This window comes from Poecilia formosa, unplaced genomic scaffold (genome assembly GCF_000485575.1).
Source record: "Poecilia formosa unplaced genomic scaffold, Poecilia_formosa-5.1.2 Scaffold57, whole genome shotgun sequence".
Classification (NCBI taxonomy): domain Eukaryota; kingdom Metazoa; phylum Chordata; class Actinopteri; order Cyprinodontiformes; family Poeciliidae; genus Poecilia; species Poecilia formosa.
Genome location: NW_006799996.1, coordinates 2,008,040 through 2,025,116, shown reverse-complemented (window position 1 = coordinate 2,025,116; position 17,077 = coordinate 2,008,040). Strand labels below are relative to the sequence as shown.

At 37.9% G+C, this 17,077-nt stretch overlaps 1 protein-coding gene across 3 annotated transcripts in view; it reads left to right on the top strand.

The window, feature by feature from the left end:
• Positions 1-17,077, top strand: part of rapgef3 (Rap guanine nucleotide exchange factor (GEF) 3) — a 33,056-nt gene that overhangs the window by 729 nt on the left and 15,250 nt on the right. The window contains exons 2-3 of one of the 3 annotated variants that reach the window (XM_007553637.2): positions 3,453-3,540; positions 10,537-10,581. In XM_007553637.2, the coding sequence (XP_007553699.1) occupies positions 3,478-3,540; positions 10,537-10,581 (108 nt within the window). In that variant the 5' untranslated portion in view covers positions 3,453-3,477. Of the gene's footprint in view, positions 1-3,452; positions 3,541-5,692; positions 6,077-10,536; positions 10,582-17,077 lie in introns of those variants that run through there. The other 2 variants (XM_007553635.2, XM_007553636.2) reach the window with 2 other exon arrangements.

The following is a 17,077-nucleotide window of genomic DNA, read 5'->3' as shown; positions in this document are numbered from 1 at the left end:
TGTGTGTGTGTGTGTGTGTGTGTGTGTGTGTGTGTGTGTGTGTGTGTGTGCTCAACAAAGATAGTTGGCAAAGTACATTCCATGGGCGTAGATGTGTTGCAGGAAATCCCACTCCCATTCCCGAAGGACTTAAATAGAAACACAGGCTCACAAAAATAAATGGAAAGAGAAAGAGAGAAATAAACATTGGCTCAGATAGCAGACAAAACTATGTGCTTAATCAAAGAACGCAACTATAAATATCCAACATATGAATCTGACATCTAATTCAATCAATTCTATTAATACATACATAATTTTAAAAGAAGTATTCAATACCTCACAAATTTCTTCTTTTTTTAACCTCAAATAAATGCTTCAGATCATCACGTTTTAACCGCAGAAGAAGATTAGTTTTCAAATATAAGTTTTCAAATAAACCCATTTATAAATCACCCTCACATTTTTAGAAAAGAACTGCATTGAGATTGCAAAACCTGTAGAATCAGGAAACCACTTCAGTAGAACCTGTCTGACAACAGGAGGTGGGCAAAGAAAAAAATCTCAGAGAGCAAAACATCAGATCCAATCAAAACAAAAACTAAAGAACAGACAGGAAACCGAGATCTGTCAGCATAGACATGATTGCAAAGCCATTTCTAAAGCTTTGGGACTCCTGGGGATGTAAGACAACCTATAAAAAAGAAGTTATGTGTGGACCAGGATTTTCTCTTCTTTCTCTTATCTATCATTTAGCTGACAAAAGTGATCCAGTTCAACTTTATCAAGAAATTTGATGTCAGTACAGGAAGTGTTGGCATTAAGCAGGCTAACTTTGTTTTCTGCACAATGTTAAGACACTTTCATAATAACTCCTTCATGCACTTAAAGGGCCACATCCCTGTTAGTACAAAGCATGTCCACAACAGAGTGATCTAATACATCAGATAAGGTAATTTTATTTATATAGCACATTTTCAGCAACAGACGTTTACAGATAGATTCTGACCTCTGATCAGCAGAAATTGATACAACATAAATCGTAGACGTGCATCTTCCCCAAAACACCTGCCGTTCACTTTCACATAAAAGCTTGTTTCAGAAATCAAAGCCGTAAATTAAGATTTACGTAGAAATGACACCAAACACAGGAGGATCTGAGGAAGAGCCAACAGTCATATTTACAAGTATTACAGTTTGTTTGATCATCTGAAACGTTTCAGTGTGAATAAAGCATAAAAGCAAATAACATGCTTTAGATTAAACACACGCGTAATTTAACACCAATGCAAAAATATTTAGTATTCTGCATACACACAGATTGTCTTTAAATGTTCTTTTTTTTCTACGCAAACTGCAAAACATCGGAGTTCTCAATAGAGGGCGCCATGTATTTAGAAAAAAGTTTTCTGGGAAGCAAAGCATTACAAACTTTACATCACTAAACTGCTTAGTAGGTCAAAAGCCACAATTTAATTTTGCTGCTTCATAATTAAGATTTCATACCAACCCCAAACCCAGAAATCATTTACCTTCAAGGAAAGTTTCTGTTTTTCTCTTCTATTATTATCGCCATCAAACACAGATTACTTTCCTACACAGAGCTTGTTTTGGATCCAGATCTTTTCTGTTTGAGTCACTTAAAGCAGACATTACTTTATAAAGCAAGAGCTGCATGGAAATCAGACTAGACTTCAGACACCATCAAATTATTCTATGTCTTTTCTTATCAACTCAGACTCTATCACCAGCACAAGAAGAAATCCCTTTTCGTTAGCTTACGTAATGTGACATTACAGAGCTCCTGCAAGACATTTAAGAGGGATAGACAGGTTTAGTCACAGCACAGACATTTTCAACTATGTAAACACTTTTCTATTTGATTTCTGCATTTTGGGTAAGCTGCTAGGGCATCTTAGTGACTCCTCAAAGGTCTAAGCATTGTAAGAGGATACCTTTTCTTGCATGTTAATGTTTATAGCCATCCTTTAGTGTGGATTCTAATACATTTAGTCTTAAAAAAAAAGGCTGTAAAAGAAATCAAGATGATTTCTGCACGTTTTCAAAGCTATCCTTCACCCACCACACGCTAATGGATTAATGCTTCTGGAGGGAAAGAGAAAAGTGCTGAGGTGAGCAACAGGTGCTGTAGTTTTTAATAACATAAACAATAGAGGCTGTTTGGATATGCTGCCCTCCTACATCTAACCAGGAGGGGAAAGCGCAGACCCACGCACAGAAAAGCAGGACAGAATGGATGTTCTTGTGACTGAGCGCCTTGTGGAAAACCTTGGCAAACTGAACTGCCTCTGAGGTCAGCGCAGGAAGGGCAGCCCCGCTCTGGAACAATGGCAGGGATTTAAACAATCTTTGCATAACAGCCTGCAAGACAGAGTTGACTATGATCCAGTGCAAGGAAAATAAAATGACAGAAGGTTCTCCTTCGTTGTTTACAAATTTGTAGACTTAAGCTGGTGCATCGCAGTGCAATCGAATGTCATCAAAAAGTTTATTTGTTTGAATATTTCAGTTCAACAAGTGAAACTCGGAAAAACTCATTGGTGACAATCTATTTATGTCGACGGTTATGTTTAAAAGTTAACAACAATTTGTTCTGTTATGTTGGATTACACAATCATTAAGAAGACTGCTGACTCATCAGTTGTCTAAAAGATATTCAACAACTCCACAAGGCAGGTAAGCCACAAATTATTGCTAAAGCAGCTGGTTTTGTACATATTACTGTATGCAAGCACTTTGAAAATTTTTTGGAAGGAAAAAAACAGTGCCAAACAAACAGGGATAACTATAACCTTAAGTAAAAGGAAGAATATCAAGGTAAAATACATTACTTTATAAGGTATGAGCTGGAGTCAACTGCAGTGCATAACTTGGGTTAAAACTATTCAATTCCTTAAATGTATCCAAAGCGAATTTCCTGTGCTATAAAGGGCTGAATGGTTGCTCAGTTGTACAAAGTCCACTTTAAGATGCAATATATTTTGCTTTTCATCAAGAGCAGAGAGGCAAAGAAATCAGAGCTTCAGCCGTCGACGGCGATTTGGGAAGCGATGTTTCATCGAGTACAAAGTCAGCAAATCCCTGTATCAGGAAGTTTCAGAGCACTTCGTTTCCCTCTGCTGACAGGCTTCATGAAAACGCCGATTTAATTTTCCAGCACTTGGCACCTATCCTCACTGCCAGAAGCACCAATATCTTGTTCAGCGATGAAGGCATCAACACATTTGATTGACTGATTGATCTAATGCCACAAATGATCTGTGGAGTCTTCTCAAGAGAAATATGAGAGACACCTGATTCAAGTGGTTTGGCTTCTGTTAGAGCCATGATCACCAGAACTGACAACAATAAGTGTTTGAAATATTCTCTATATTGAATATAAACTCCACTGTTTGAATTGAATTATTGAAATAATTATTGAAACATTAGTACTTTGCTTTCCTGCTTTCCAGATATTAGAGTCAAGTTGTCTTTTCCATGGAAAACTTGGTAAAGTCCATCTGTTCCCCGCCAAGACGGCGCACACCAGAGATCGGTGAAGTAAGTAATTTGATACACACTGGTAAAACAACAAATTGTGATACTGGTGCCTGCCGCTGCCGGTAACTAAGTGGTAAATGGGCGGGATACACAAACAACCATGCAAATGGAAACTCATACTTCAGAGCAATAGATAGACTAATTACAATCATGTTTTTGAAGAAAGTCGTACTTGGAGGACATGCTAATCTGAACCAAGGACCTCCTTACCAACTTATACCCCTGCAGGAACAGTGATAAACTTTTTACATTTGTTTTACAAATGTCACAGCTGTGCATTTCATAAAAACTCACCATGCCTATGAGGTTTACAGTATAGCACTGTTATAGCATAACAGTCGCTTGAATGAATCCTTAGTGCATTTCATGGAGAGCATTTCTGTCCAAAGTAAAGTAGAATGTAACCTTTGCTAAGCCTTTCAAACATGCTTGATGTTTATCTTAAAGTTAATACCCTCCAAAATTAATTTTTAATAGTGCAGCTGAACTTCTACTACAAATATTACGATCCCATAAAGCAGGGACATGGATGTCACAGTGTAACACCTGCGCTAAAGACAAACACAGTGAGACTGAGAAGTGGATAGAAAACTTTAAAAGCTGTTCTGCTGTTTATCTGCTCCTGTTCAGGCCAGGCTGAGTCCGACAGCTGGTTGACCTGATAAGTACGCCTCCACACAGTTCTGCAGCTTGCTTCTGATCTGAACAAACTAAACCTTGCCATACCTGCAGAGAACAGAGTGCTTCAGTTTATTCTGACTGACTGTTAAAGAATAGGAACAGCTATAAGTGACTGCAGAGCCAAGTTTAGCTTCACAATATGTACTATGAGCAATTTAATTCACGTGAGACAGACTTAAAATCAAAACAGTTGCACATACAAAGTAACATATTTATAATTTTAATGTTACAGCATTTTTAAGCAGATTTCACTTTTTCTTCTGTTACTTTTTCCTTCCACTCAACTTTGAATTAAAACGTTTTGAGACAGGAACACAAACAGTCTCCTCCGATCCACAGAAGTAGTTTTGCTTTTCTCAGCATCAAACCATGAGTGCCTATTCAAAATGTGTCAGCACATGCAAAATATCACCTGAAAAATATTTCATGGCACAACTGAATAAGTTTCCTGCTCCAACCCCTTTCTGTTGCTGCCCTGGGCAGTTGCCAATAAATCCCTTAGCAAAAACGCTATTGTTGATTACCTTTGGCGCCTTATCCTCTGAAGAGTGTCAGTGAATGGATATGGATAACTGTCAAAGAGAGTTAGGTAGTAACTAGTTACATTTACAAAAAGTTACTGAAGTAACCAAAAATACATTTAGGGGTATTTTTACTGTGTATAGTTCTTTTTACTTTTACGTAGGGGATTTTATTGTGAAGTATCACTTGAGTAAAATATTTGCCACTCTACCACTGTGAATAGTTTCAATAAATGATTAACAAGATTGTTTTAACCAATAATTCAATAGACACAGACACACACCTGCAGTTTTTAACATTTTATAAGTTTATATATTGTTTGTTTTGTTTTATTTTATTTTGTAAATAACATCATTTTGTCTGAATTATTTTCATTTTGACCTTTAAACTACCAAAATGTCCACATATATTTATATGTTTGTCCAACTGACGGTGTAATTTCAAATGACTGATGTTTTGATCTGAGTAGCCTTTTTACCAAATACTTTTTCGCTCATATTGAGTAACTACTTACATTTACTCAAGTAAAAATATGTGTAAGTAGTGCTACACTTATTTAGTATATTTTGGGGGCATTCTATCCACTTTTGCCGTCAAGTCAGCAGCAGTTTTATAGTGTTTCTGTATTATAATTTATTTAATATTCGTCCGATGTGACATGTTTACTTTTGTTAGTTTGGGTTGGTCAAAATTAACCAAATAAACGCTTCAAATACATAAGTTATATTAGTGACACCCATGGCAATGATGAAATAAATTTGTTGAACGTATTTTAATTCACCAAGACGCACTCATGTTTCTAAAGGACGGCACGCAGCACCTGCCCGCATCCAGTCCAAATATGTCAGAGCAGATAAATCCAACTCCGTTAATGAGGTGGTAAAGCTGCCAGAGGGAGGCCGCCTCTCTGACGGAGCCGTCGGTCCACAGAGCGCGCGCACACGCACGCCTGCGCAGAAGTGCGCCTGTGCCGCTCGGGATGGCTGAACATTACGCAGCCCTTCCTGACAGAGGCAGGCACGTCCTGGAAGCTCTGAGTTCTGGATGCGTTGGGACGGCAGGAACACGGTCTGCTCGGGATTTCTGACTCAAAATGCGCAGGCAGCGTCTCTGCGGTGCTGAGCGGCAGCTGTGCAGAAATGAGCGGGCGGTCAGCTGCGTGCCGTGAATAATGCGTGGACATGCCGAGGACGTGCGAGGTTCCTCCGACTGGGAAACTTGTTCTTCGGTTGTTTTGATCTGACACAAGATGCATCTGTTTCGGACTCATAATTACCAAGTGTTTCCTCACCGCTACTCAGTGGAGAAACCGACCATACGGGGCATCAGTTGGGTATGTTTACTGCGCAGAAATACCTGTCGTTTTGTTAAAGTTATGTAAAGACAATCATAATATGTGCTTTAAAAACCTGCATTTTTTTAAAGACATAAATGACTATACTACCACAGGGTCTTTTTAGAAATGAGTTTTTATTCAATAGTGGTGGAGCTCTTAACCTCCAGAAAACGATAATCAAGATTTTCTGGCAAATTCCAGCATTTATATCACATGATGCAAGAACTGAGGGTTATCTTCTTCTATTAATACCTAAAACTTATCTAATACGGCCACTTATGTTTACTTTGAAGTCCATGTTGAGTATTTTCGTGACATTTTAGACAATTGTTTTAGCTGTGCACATTAGTATTCCTAGCCTCGGTTATGACAGAAAATTGTGATTTTTCTACTCAAAACGTGCTTAGCTGGTGACAAAGAGATGCTTTATGTTCATTTATATTTCTCTATGTTGGCACAAAAAAAAAAAGAAAAACAGCAACCTATCTTCAGTTGTTTTATTGTAATGCATTACATCATTGTTTACAACTGGTTTCAAATGTGACCTTTAATTATTCTGATAGTTTAGTCTTATCTGGAATGGGCAAATATTGGTATTTTCATAGTATGATAACCTGAAGTAGAATAGTATAATACTTATGCATGTAATTGAAACAAAAATATGTAACATTCCCAATAATTGCCACTGCAGTAACTGGAATATAACATATTTATCACTATCCTTTTGAAAATGTAATATACAACACATCTTAATCTGCTAAATAATGACCCAATATATTTATCTTCAAGTCCCTTTTTTAAAAGAATATTAGCACTTTTTTCTATCTTAAATTTTACCAAGTGACTTGTTAGCTGTAATTAATTTTTTAAAGAATATTGATGGATGTAGGACTTTAGAAATTTCAGCATTTTGAACTGTAACTTTGAAACATTGACTAACTTTATTTTCAGTAACTGACTCAATTGCGGTATTGTTGGGCGTTGGGAATACAATAATTGGTTTTATTATGTACAACTGATCAGAAGGGCAATTATTTTATTGTAAGAAAATAAGCCTGCTCTGTAAACACAGTCCCTTCACCCTGAAACTACCGTACGAGTCGTGTGTTAATACCCATCAGTGGTTCCCAAACTTAGAATAACAAATCAATAAATGAGGTCTGAACATCTTCTTTACAAGCCAAACTAAATAACAAAAAGAAGTCATACTAAAAGCATATTTATCTAATAAAATGTATAAAAGATTAAAACAAAAACTGTACTTTTGAACAGATGAAAACAATAAACTAATTACTGCTGTTTGTTGTTTATGGACCAGTGTGAGCTCCCAGAAAATATTAAGTTTGAATGAAAACATCGAGGTTTCAGAACATTTAAATAAACATGATTTAATTATTTAAACGAGAACATCTACAATTGTACGTACTGTTAAACTAATACATTTATAATTACAGCTCTAATAGTATTGCCCAACTTCCACGTTAATCAGATCGATGGCTGGAAATTGGAGTCCCTGCATCATGATTTTGTTTCGTTTTTTTCTCCAAAGACAAATCTTTCTTTCTTATCAGAGACAGAAGGTGCAGCTGACTAGCAGTGCGTAGCAGCAGGTAGAGAAACCTCTCTATTATGTATATCTTATTATTATCTGAAAGAGTTTGACTCTTTTCTACTCTTATTTTGAAAGCCAAAAGGTTTGGAAACCACATCTTTATGCTAGACCTACTGTGGTTTCTATTTCTGATTCTAATCATTTTCTACAACTTCAGAGCAGATTTGTTTTAAAGTGTTGGAGTGCTACAAAGCTGTGCCAGTATTACTCTTTTATGTGCAAAGTGCCACTTCACAGAAATCTGAGGAATGGCTCCTACTAGACCAAAGCAGAAAGTCTCTATTGTGTGTGCAACCCCAGAGAAGGGACATGGGAAGGCACACAGCTTTTCTTATTAAACTCAGGTTATTAATAGTGTATTGTTTATTGTTCACCTTCCCCGCAGCTCCTCCGCTAGGTTTACGGAGGGGTGTGGAGAAGAATGTGCAAAGTGGAAGGCTTTGTTTCCAGGTCACAGGAAGACACAGAGCAGGGTTGAAAGCCTCCGGTTCTAAATTTACAAGTCGCTGAAGTAGAAACAACTTTAAATCTCCAGAGCCTGGCTTTGTTTTCATCAGCCCCATCAGTTTCAAAGAAACACACAAAATCAGATTTTAAAAAGAAGGATATTTTGAAGTGTAAGTTGAAAGGAAAAGAGGGAACGGGAATTGAACGCAGGATAATGGCGTTAAAGACTCTGAACATTGTGCACCTGCTTTACCAACTTAGTCACCCAACCTCCTACTCTGGCCTTTTCAGTTTAATCCTGACATCTAAACCACTGATTTTGAGATTATCCAGATAATTTCACACATAATAACTTGCTCAATATTCAAAAAAGACACAATAGATGTTACTTGAGAGAGTACTTTTAGTTGAAAGAGCTTTTCTAGTTCTAAAAGACACTTTTTTTTTTACTTTGAAGAGATGATTATCTTATGAGCACATTGTGTTAACCACTCTGGTAGTGCCTACGTGGTAACTGTACATTTCAGTTTGATATAATTAAAGTTTTATGCTTTTCAGTTCACTTTTTAATTACTGATCCAATTAAAAACAAAGACTGTAAGAACTGAAACCAACAGCTGACCCTTGTTTTTCTTCAAGTCCTTCTTTTAACGCAGATAAAAAGCAGATCTGTCTTTTCTGCCGGTGTCTTCCTGCAGTCCCGAAAGGCAACTGGTTCCTCCACATTGTTGGTTTTAGCTCTGATTAAATTTCTTTGCTTGAGTCTCCACTGATGAAACTCGTGTACTGCTTGACGAAAATTAGCATATTTGGAAGTTATGGTTATAAACTATGCTTTAAAAACTTTAAGTTTTTGGCTCACACAAATTTAGACATTTTTTTCTTCTTGAATTAGGGAAAATATTTTGTCATCCGTGCCTTAATCATGTGACCAAAGTGCAGACCAGACAAAACACGCCACAAAGTCTGGCTGCAGAAGGAGTAGCAGCAGTGATGTTTATCAGTGACGTGAAGATCTTATCACAACTTCCAGATTAATGTCACCAGCTTCTGTATATGTGTCACCGTCAGCGATGCCATGTGATTACTCTTTAAAAAATCTTTTCATACAACTTCAGTCCACTGATTCAAGCTTTTGCTGCTGCTCCACTATATGAAACACATATGGATAATCTCATATTATCAGTTAAGCATACAACTTACTCAGAAAGTAGCGGAAGTTTTTATTTATTCATCTGATCTCTGTTGCATATTGCATAAATATTAACGCAATCCTCTATTACACATGTACAAGTCCACATTCACACAGAAACTGATCTATCACAACCATTATTACCTAAAAATGTTCAACTTTTGTATTCTCTGTGAATAAAACCTCAATAAATCACTGTGTCTTTTGAAAATATTATAGTTCAAGTTTATTTGTAAACTATAGTCGCAATCAAAAAGTGATAATAGCAATAATCCCGCAAGCAGGTTTATAAAAACAGATGTATTGCATTGTTTAATTTATAACCGACTTTTATATTAGAAAAAACAAAGAATGGAAGGAAATCTACGATTTACCATGTAGAAATATTAGTGCTGTTTTGAGAAAATATTTTTAAAAAACATAGATGATTAAAGACTGTACTTGTTTGTTCACAAAATAAATAAGTCCAACACTGACCCCTGTGGTACGTCACAAACAATGACATGTGAGGGAGTTAGTGGACATTTTGGGAGATGTGAAATGACTAATTCATTTCTGCTCAAGATGAGCTTTTATGAGGCTGTAAAATTAGATTTATTGAAAACAATTACCGTGGGAACACAGGTACACTGCAGTAATAACGAGGTGGTTATAAAAACATAAAAACCAGGCAGCAAGGAGGAAGTCCCAGTTAGACCAAAGTGCAGCTATAACATCGCATAGTGTTATATAAGCTCAGAAAGCAGAAAAGGTAAATTAATATCCAGAAAAAAAAACATACATAAGTAAGCAACAATAAAATCCTGTTGCTAAAATAAATAATTGTTTGTAATTGAAAGCAAAGCAGCATCATGTGAGGAAGCAGACTGTGCATATTCCTCTCTCCACCCACTGATTATACCCACTTGACACCTACCTACTCTGTGATGGAGACAAATTGTCTCAGACAAGGGAGACAAATGTAGGTAATATTTGTGTTGACCTTCATCTCTATGACAATAAAAACAGTATTACCGCTATCCAAGCACTCCAGCCTGGCAATATCCGTTCATTTAACGGAAGATTATCATCAACAACTAGTCCAGCTAGTCGGAGCAGAACGCTGCCGGTGCTCCGCAGAAGTTCAAGTGTTTTATTTCAGAGGTTTGAAGCATTCTGCAGATCAGAGGAAGTGCGAATAAAGCCTCTCTTTCTGTTTTCTCCTAGACTCCACTGCCAGAGGCCCTGGATTCAAAGGACTCTATGAAGCAGGTGTGTATGCCAAACATTCTTCAGTACATATCCTCCCCACAGCCAAGAGTAATTCACTGTCCCAGTGTGTGTTTTTAAACTCCCGAAGACCAGTGGGAGAGTCATGATTTCAGAAGAGATGAGAGATCTGAAACTCAATCTCTTAGAAAAACGTAGAGACTGATAAAACCAGAACGAATTATTAGAAAAACAATTTTATCTAAACGACATTGATTACAGGCAAGTTATAGGCTTGGGCCAGGATGAAATTCTCACAGTATATTAATCTTCATTTAAAAAATACCAAAGTTTCACCATATCACAACATTAAAACTAAAATTTAAGAGGAAAAAATCTTTTATTTAAAATAAGTAAATACGATAATCATTATAACACTCTAGTGTTATAAAAGTAACACTACATAATCCAAAACAGACAGATTTTTCTGTATAGAAGCTTCCTTTCAGTCAGCTAATTTTCAGTGCACAGCAACAGGTGGGGAAGGGGCAGAGTGTTGCTCTTTAGGAAGTAAAAGCTCTATTGACTCAAGTGGAAATAGATTCAGCAATATTTCCAAACAGTCAAATTTGTTTTTCTCATGAGGAAGCAAAAAATGCAGGAAAACTTTCAGTCAGCTGACTGGCAGTTCACAGTAACAGGTGGGGGAGGGACAGCTCTGCAGTACTTTATTCTTTATGCGGCTGAAGAAAAACTCTTATCACAAGGCAGTTTCTCAGATTAGGACTAAATGGTTGGAATAGCAGAAAGAAAAACTTGAACTTGTGATTTTTTTTATACTTTCATACTAATGACTGAATTACTGTTATAAAACCCTCCCAAACTTCAAAAAATGTAAATCATGCCCTAAATCTCTGCATCGTCACTCACTGACAAGCACTTGGCTTTGCTTTTGCTGATGTTTAGTAACGTGTAGACCAGCGGTGCGTGCATCCTCCAGAAGTGCTGAACGGGTTCTTTTGTTGTTGCAATATCCTGCACTACCACTCAAGCAAGTCTTAAGAAACGCATTCCTGGCCCGGGAGCCATAACGAGTCTAAAGGGCACTTTAAAGGCCCATGGATGACTGATCCTGAGCCCTACTCGATCCAGTCCAGACCCCTTGAGCTGTTTTATCTGGACTTCTTCAGTGTTGTGCCAAGCAGAGGAGCTTTAAAAGCACTGATAGTGCAGATGGACATGGAAAGTGAGTTCTGGTTAGATTCAGTGGGCCCTGTTTGACTGGAGAAGTAAAGTGTATTTTTCATCTCTAGGTAAATCAAAAACTTTTTTTTTTTCTGAGAGAAACAATGGGATGGCAGAGGAGCTGCCAGTTTGGTTGCTAAGCTCCAAATGCTAACCCCTTGTATTAAAATCATACAGTCAGGGCACACTGGACAAAACTGATTGTTTTTAATAAGACGATGATGCTTATAAACCACAAAACCAGAGTAAATATTAAAACTTAAGCTTGAAAATATCCAGGATCTGCAAATGAAGACAAATATGGCCGGCGATGGTTGGGGAACAGCTGGTTAAAGCCACTCCCAGGTAGAAGAGGCTACCTGCATATGTTTGGACTGAGAGGGTACCGCCAAGAAACAAGCTCAAACTCAGCTGAAAGTTGCACAAACCAAAACTTTTACAAAGTCTTTATGTCAGAGGAGACAAAGATTGAGCCTTTAGGTAGCATGGTTTAGGTTGTTTGAAGTGAAACTAGTGCAATACACAAAATTAATAATAAAGTAACCTAATACTAGGATTCATGAATGACTAGCACAGGGGTGGACAACTCCAGGCCTCAAGGGCCGGTTTCCTGCAACTTTTAGATGTGTCTCTACTTCAACACCTGAGTCAAATAATGAGGTCCTTAGCAGGACTCTGGAGAACCTGACTGCACTGAGGAGGTGATTCAGCTGTTGGATTCAAGTATATTGGACCAGGGAGACATCTAAGACTTGCAGGACACCGACCCTCGAGGACCAGGATTGCCCACCCCTGCTCTAGCCTCAAACTTATTTAAAATGTATGGAATATACTTAAAACCTGGGTGTGAAAACCACCAGGGTTAAAGCAGAGAGGTCATGTAGTCAGTCAGACTTTATGCCAGAAGGTGGTTATTGGCTCCACAAAGGGAGTGGCTTCTCGACAATTTCTTAAAGTTAAATTTCTTCAAATATTCATGGCGGTATACGTTTATATTTACCTCTTACACCCTGTGTGGATCAGAGAAAATCCACAATAAACTCAAACCTGTGGACTCAATTATTGTTTTTGTTTTTTTAATTTTTAAAACCTGTTAAAGTTCTTTATCATTCCACCCTGACAGAACAATTCAGATAGATAATTGAAACTCCAGCATTTCTGACCAGCACTTTCCCCAGACTTCTGGTGTATGACAAGATGAATGTGTGTCGTTCAGAAGAACTGTTTTGTCTTTTTCTCAGAAAAAGAGAGAGGTGTCAGAGTCAGTCCATGGAGCTGTGCTACGCGGCTCGTCAGCTCACGCAGTGTTCTGCTTCTTCTGCTTCTCACCCAGCACATCCCACTAAGGTCACACAGAGAGAAAGACACAAAGAATCGTCTCGCCTACAGAGGAGACAGAGTGGAAAACTCTGTGCGCTCTTAATCGTTCCGCCCAACAACACCAAAGCATAAAACTACACTGCATATGTTTGTTTGTTTTTTTCACAGTTTAATGTATCATCTTTTTTTTCCAAGATTAGAAGTGAGTTTTTGAAGACAATACTGAACAGAAAATACAAATGTGAAGTACAGAAAAGATTACAATAATCTTCTACTTGTACTCGAGCATCAGCTCTGCCATACAGAGCTGACTAAATGTTTCACTGCAGTATGAATTGTTCTTTTAAAGAACAATAACCAACAATAACCTAACCTTCAACAGGTTAGGTTGGGCTTTACACGTTTTTTTCCCCCACAAAATCATTCTTAGATGATGAGATTTTATTCTGGTCAGTTCTGCCTGTTGTGATCTACTTTCAGAATTAGTTGTTTTTGGGCCTGTCACTTTAAATCCAAATAAGCTGCTGGTCACGACCCCCGACTCAGCGTTTACATTTGCACATAAAAATGGCTGCAAACAGATGAGCAAATATACAATCGTACATCTATGAAAAGCAGAAGTAGAGCCTCCTGCACAACCAACAAGAATGCAGAAAGTGCATACACTCGTAAAACCAGCCGACGAAACATGCTGGAGCTCTGCTTGGGTTGCCAGGTGATGGGCTGAGCTTTGCTGGATATGAGATAGGTGTGATTGCATGCCACCCTTTGCACATTTTTAGCTTTCTAAAAAAAATTTAAACTTTATATCATATTGATACCTGTAATATAATGAAGTTTGTGGGGAACATGTGAAAAAATTACATGTGTGAATGCCTTTGTAAGGTATTATACATGACTCCTGGGTCTAAGATTCATACATTTTCTCCCTTGAGAACTTGCATATAGGCCGTATGTTTGAATTATTGCTGCACACAGACTGATAGTATATTTAACTGCTCTTTGTTTTACACAACTTTTGGCAGGTCAGCAGGTGAGATTTATATTTGCTGTACAATTAGACTCACTTAGAGCAATTACCTGCAGGGTTACAGCTGTATATGACATGAATAGATTACCAGTGTGTAAACCCAAGGCCACAAATAAAAACAGTAGCTGAGAGAGTTAAAATGTTGCATAAAATGAAAAATAGTTCTGCACTTTGCATGTTTATATAATTGTCAGGTTTAGCAGTGAGGGGGTAGGCCTCTCTGTGACTTATGGCTTTGGAAGTGATTATTTTAAAGAACTTGCGTAGGTAATGGAAAGTCGTCTCAAAAGGGACATACGTTTTGGTTCTGACATGCCTGAGAATGTGACTCTGGGAGCCTCAGGGGGAAAACGGGCCCCTGGGAACACTGGTGACCTCCAGACAGCCTTACTCCAGGGAGGTTTCACAGACGCCTCTTCTCACACTAACTACCCCCATGTTGCGTCTGAGGCTTAAGTGCTGCAAAAACATGTTTGTCAGCTGTAAACGACTCACATGGGCAAACACGTTTTGATACCAAACACAGCTGATTGAAATAAATAAAGAAAATGCGGCTTACCTTGTAGAAACATCAAAAGCAGCGCAGGCCTTACGCCGACCTTAACCTCAGTTAGCAGCTGGGCAAAAATGGCATCTAAAGACAAAAAGCACACTTGAGAAAACAAACTGTCTCATTTCTGCCGAAAACATCTCGGCATTCCCAAATGGACTGACTAAAGAAAAGTGACACATTTTAGTTACATCTGGCATAAAACTAACATAATTCATAAAAAATATATATCATTCTGACAGTCAAACATGGTGGATAATTCTGACAAAAAATTTACACATTCAACCACTTGAACTTTTTTGCATTATACATAAAAAGTATAATAAATTAAATTCAATATTTTATTGCCTAAAACGTAACATCACAGCATTTCTTTAGGGAACACTTTATCTTTTGTAGCAAAGAAATGCATCTGCAGCTAAAAAATGCTTTTAACATCAACGTGAAAAGCTCAGTCATTTCTGCTTGACTTAACAGTGTAGGGTTAATCTGTTGAGTATTTTTTTTGGATTAACTGATAATTGGATAACAACAGGAACTTAATAGGAGTTTTTACAGAATTTGAACCAACTGAAACTAAAACTATGTCTTGAGGAGTTCTGGGTTGAAAATATTTACAAATGAAGCAATTTTTTTTATCTTAAATACAAAATTATGTATTTTTGTACAGTTTTGGCTTAATGCTGATCTTAATATCTTTCTCTTTTCAGCAAATTTGCATCTTTTATCGGTGTATTCTAGTTAATAATTGATTACTAAATTAGTTGACAATTATTTCACTATCGATTCATTGCGATTAATCCGATTGTTTCAACCTCAGACTGAGCCAATTGAAGCTGAACTTCCACCCTCCAGTTTGTGACTCTTAGCTCAAGTGCACTGTGGTTGTGAGGCAGAGAAAAATAATCTGAAAAACATTTCCACGTCCACTTATACGTGACTCACAAAACAAACTGAAGGTTATCCGTGACCTAGTCAAAGTCTGGACTTTAATTCAATCACCCTTCTGTTGTTTGACTTAATGGGCTGTTGTGTTTTAACTTTAATTTCTCTACAGGCCTGTAAAAATTATTCCCAGTTATCACAAAAGATTGCCAGCAGTCGCTGGCGCTAATGTGGGCCAGCTTATTAAGTTTACAGGACAATTACTTTTTTTACGTGATACCAGGATAGTTTGTCAAACCCTTTAGTTGAGTCTGAAACTTAAAACTGTGACAAAAAAAGAGAAAACAAAATGTTTTTTAGAACATTGTTTAGCATGTATACATGCTAAACAGTGTGCTGTCGTCTTTCTCTCCATAATAAATCATAGTTGTCAATTTTGATTTGTGAATTTGCATGTAAAAGAAACGACGCATGGGTGGCAGTCGCCTTGACGTCATCGAGTGTAAGGTCAGAAGGGAAAGCAAAAGGTCAGCGGGTGTTTTCATATCCTAAGGCGGATGACGATGGGAGGTTAAAAGGTTTCAGAGAGATTCTGCCACTTGTTCTCTTTAAACTCCACTTACCGATTCAAATTAAATAAAACAGCACACAGTCAATGTGGAGCTCTGTGAAACTCAAGTCCACCACCTTGGGCAAACAACAGCCTCTTGAAGAAAATCCAGAACGCAAGCATGCGAGCGTCTGAGCCACTCGTGTAATCACAAGACGTGCAGGAGGTGTCTGCAGGCAAACAAGACAGGGAGGAGCAAAGGTCCCACCATGCTCAGTCATAAAATGTAGGTCATGCTATGAACTTGAAGCATCCTGAACTACTGGGTATTACAAAGCCATAAACCAAGCCCTTTTTTATTACATAAGATTTCTGTCTGCATGAGTGGCTGACAGGCTTTGGGCCCCAATCTCTAGTGGTTTTATGTTTTAAGCCAGAGCTCATTGAGTTGCATGTGGACACTTGTGTTAATCACATTGTGGTGACCTAAATCTGTGCACGCAGAAAATGTGGGGACGTTTCAGGACAGAATAAGTCCACATAATGGCAGGTATTAGATTAAGCCAGAAAACTGACCTGGTTTACTAGAAGGTAAGTTCAGGTGGAATTAGTGCTAAGTAGGCTGCTGTTACTCTATCAGCATACAGGAAGCTGCTGTAAGCCCTCTGAAGTGACGGAAACCCACCTCTGTGCTTCTGCTTCAGACTTTCAATGGAAAGTTTTGGCTCAAAGAAAAGAAAAAACGTAGAGGGTGGTGAGAAGGCGAAAGTTTGTTGTTGCCGTGTAGCAGCTACAGAACGAGCTGCGCAGGCTGGGAGCTCAGTGGGGTGTGGGAGAGTTTCGCAGAGCCATTTTTAACGCATTCTCACCCTCATGCAACCCACACTTACACACACGCTAAGTCACACTTCAACACCTACAGAAAAAACTACCTATAACAAACTGCTAAAATAATATTAAACATATTTTCACATTAATA